Source organism: Lipophrys pholis, assembly GCF_963383615.2.
Source record: "Lipophrys pholis genome assembly, contig: SCAFFOLD_28, whole genome shotgun sequence".
Classification (NCBI taxonomy): Eukaryota; Metazoa; Chordata; class Actinopteri; order Blenniiformes; family Blenniidae; genus Lipophrys; species Lipophrys pholis.
The window spans coordinates 605,563-609,347 of NW_028292088.1; the positions used below are offsets into that span (position 1 = coordinate 605,563).

The 3,785-nt window shown below is 54.7% G+C and overlaps 1 protein-coding gene across 1 annotated transcript in view; it reads right to left on the minus strand.

Moving 5' to 3' along the window:
- Positions 1 to 208: 208 nt before the first annotated feature.
- The window catches only part of vax1 (ventral anterior homeobox 1), a gene marked incomplete at both ends in the record, with an annotated part of 5,561 nt that continues 1,984 nt past the window's right edge, over positions 209 to 3,785 (minus strand). Inside the window, one exon of the mRNA XM_080493919.1 lies at positions 209 to 736. Coding sequence (XP_080350045.1) covers positions 209 to 736 — 528 coding nt within the window. The remainder of the gene's footprint in view (positions 737 to 3,785) is intronic.

Below are 3,785 nucleotides of genomic sequence, written 5' to 3' on the forward strand. Positions count from 1 at the left end.
GGAACATTCTGTGCAGACCTTGGTTGGCCCAGCGGTTCTTTGTTCGCCGAGCTGAGCAGGTCTTTGTTCTCTTCCCACCACAAGGCGCCAGATGTGCAACTGGATTACATGACGAGCTACAGAACGCCACACACACAGACCAACCAACACACAGAACACAGAACGCGTCCAGAGGACAGCAGGAGACAGCTGCTGAAGGAGCAAGGCGTCATTCCAGAAGTTTCTTGTCCAGGGGTTCTTTGCCATTGGTCCGCGAGTAAGGCTCGAAGGCAGACGAGCTCAGGTAGCGCGCCGAGAGTTCCTGCAGGTTCCCGGCCAGCGAGCCGGCCATGGCCAGCGGGTTGGAGGAGATGCGCGTGGCCACGCCGCTCAGCAGGGACGGCATGGGGAAGCTGAAGAGGCCGTGAGCCGCCGGCGAGCTCTGCAGGCCCGCCACGGTCCCTGAGCTGGTGACGGCAGGGAGCGGGGGGCTGCCGCCCGCCGCGCCGCCTCCGGCACCGCCGCCGCCATTACTGGCCACGGCCATGGAGGGGGCGCGCAGGGCCGAGGCCAGCGTGCCGCCGCCGCAGTGGGGCAGCAGGCCCGGCAGGCCCGGCGGCGTCAGCAGCCGGCCCTGTTCCAGCAGTCTGAGGACGCTGCAGGTCGCCGCCGTCTCCGACACCACCGAGCGCAGCTCCGAGTCCTTCCCCTGGTCCTTCTTCTGCTTCGTACGGCGGTTCTGGAACCATACCTTCACCTGGACCGGGGCACAGAGCACAGGCCGTCACACGGCAGCAGACACACACACACACACACACACACACACACACACACACACACGGCTCGGTGAGCTGGTGTGACATTCTCACACTCGTGTGACAAACAGGAACCAAAACATTCGCTGGTTAAAAGATCCTGTCGTTGTTGGTTTCATTGATTTTGCTGCACGTTTGTGAGGCGATGGGGAATTTTGGAGGCTTGAATTCTGACCCGGAATAAAGGTGCAATAATCTGATCACGGTGTGTGTGTGTGTGTGTGTGTGTGTGTGTGTGTGTGTGTGTGTGTGTGTGTGTGTGTGTGTGTGTGTGTGTGTGTGTGTGTGTGTGTGTGTGTGTGTGTGTGTGTGTGTGTGTGTGTGTGTGTGTGTAAAAAGGAGAGCCCGGCGCAGCGCGGAGCAGAAACCCAGAGCCAATGTCTGCTCTGGGTCTCTGGTCCTCCTGCTACGCTGACGCCTTCCCTCCCTTCGGTTCCAGGTTCTCCAACCAGAAGCTGCAGAACGTCTCCTCCACATAGAAAGGTTCTGGACGTTCCTTTGAAAAAGGCTGAAGCGCAGCGGCCTTCTTGTAATCAGCGCTGCTGGAGTCCCTGACCCTGAACCGGAGGCCACAGCAGCCGTCCTCATTTAAAGGTTGGATCTGTTCTTAACGGGGGAGGAGCTGCCAGCCAATCAGCTGCTGGGAATTAAAATGTCAACCCTGGATTACAGCGAGTCTCCCAGCGAGTAGATGTGGTTGGGTTCCTGCAGGTGAGTGAGGACGGAGGTAAAGAGAAGAGCGGTCCGGTTCAGTCCGTCGGGTTCAACAGACCCGCCGGGACGGCCACAATTCACTCCCATCAAACTAGTCAGGCAGCGTCTCCTCTCGGGGACACATGTCAACCAGCGAGTCCTGAGCTCGGTCCAGTCACCTCCCTACGTCTCCATTTGACCTCCGCGTCCCGCCGTCCGTCCTCTCTGTCTCACACTGCTCATTTCACTGCTTCTCACATCTCTTCACCTTTCAAACGGTCGTCTTCAAAAAGCCCGTTGTCAGGAGGAGGAGCGGCCAGAGGCGCTCCAGAGCAACATCCTGGGGGAAAGAGCAGCACAACACTGCCCAGCTGTTCACACACTTCAACCCAACGCACCAACTCACCAACTCACCAACTCACCAACTCCCAACTCACCAACTCACCAACTCACCAACTCACCAACTCACCAACTCCTAACTCACCAACTCACCAACTCACCAACTCACCAACTCCTAACTCACCAACTCACCAACTCACCAACTCCTAACTCACCAACGCACCAACTCACCAACTCCTAACTCACCAACTCACCAACTCACCAACTCACCAACTCACCAACTCACCAACTCCTAACTCACCAACGCACCAACTCACCAACTCACCAACTCACCAACTCCTAACTCACCAACTCACCAACTCACCAACTCACCAACTCACCAACTCACCAACTCACCAACTCACCAACTCACCAACTCCCAACTCACCAACTCACCAACTCACCAACTCACCAACTCACCAACTCACCAACTCCTAACTCACCAACTCACCAACTCACCAACTCCTAACTCACCAACTCACCAACTCACCAACTCCTAACTCACCAACGCACCAACTCACCAACTCACCAACTCCTAACTCACCAACTCACCAACTCACCAACTCACCAACTCACCAACTCACCAACTCCTAACTCACCAACGCACCAACTCACCAACTCACCAACTCACCAACTCCTAACTCACCAACTCACCAACTCACCAACTCACCAACTCCTAACTCACCAACGCACCAACTCACCAACTCACCAACTCACCAACTCACCAACTCCTAACTCACCAACTCACCAACTCACCAACTCACCAACTCCTAACTCACCAACTCACCAACTCACCAACTCCTAACTCACCAACGCACCAACTCACCAACTCACCAACTCACCAACGCACCAACTCACCAACTCACCAACGCACCAACTCCCAGCGGGCTGAAACGGGAAGGTTCAACCTGCTGAGTGGCTGGACCTGAGGAATGTGTTGGAGAGGGGGGACGGGGTGGCGGGGGACAGGGTGGCGGGGGACGGTGTGACGGGGACGGTGTGACGGGGGACGGTGTGGCGGGGGACGGTGTGACGGGGACGGTGTGACGGGGGACAGGAGGAAGCACATTAACACCAGGCCGCCGCGCTTTCAGCCATTTTACACGTCTGCAGGAAGAAAGGAGGTGAAATGAAGTGAAGCCGGGTGACCGGGTGACCGGGTGACCGGGTGACCGGGTGACCGGGTGACCGGGTGACCGGGTGACCTGCGCTGGAATCTGGTGTCAAACACAGGTCAGCCCCGTCGGACGCCACTCCACCCGCTGCTGACCTCTCCTGGCTGCACCACAGATGGAACTGTGTGATCAGTGTGATCAGTGTGATCAGTGTGATCAGTGTGATCAGTGTGATCAGTGTGATCAGTGTGATCAGTGTGATCAGTGTGATCAGTGTGATCAGTGTGATCAGAACACACTTCAGGTTCTGGTCCTCTCACCCTTCAGAACACTCTTCAAGTTCTGGTCCTCTCACCCTTCAGAACACTCTTCAGGTTCTGGTCCTCTCACCCTTCAGAACACTCTTCAGGTTCTGGTCCTCTCACCCTTCAGAACACTTTCATTCATGAATCCAATTTAAAATATAAATGAAAGGTGCAATTAAAAGATCCCGACCGTGATGGAAACACTTCAGATTAAACTGCTTCATCTTCATCAATATCTACTCATTTATGTGTTCAGGGATTAAATGGGATTACTGCCATGGAATTATGACGCTATGTGTGCTTTGCTTTGTGTGAGACAGAAGAGCTTCGGATTGAAAATTTAATATCTCATATTTCATTTAAAAATTCACAAAAACAAAATAAACCTGAATGTTTACAACGTTTTAATTTTTATGTGTGTGTGTGTGTGTGTGTGTGTGTGTGTGTGTGTGTGTGTGTGTGTGTGTGTGTGTGTGTGTGTGTGTGTGTGTGTGTGTGTG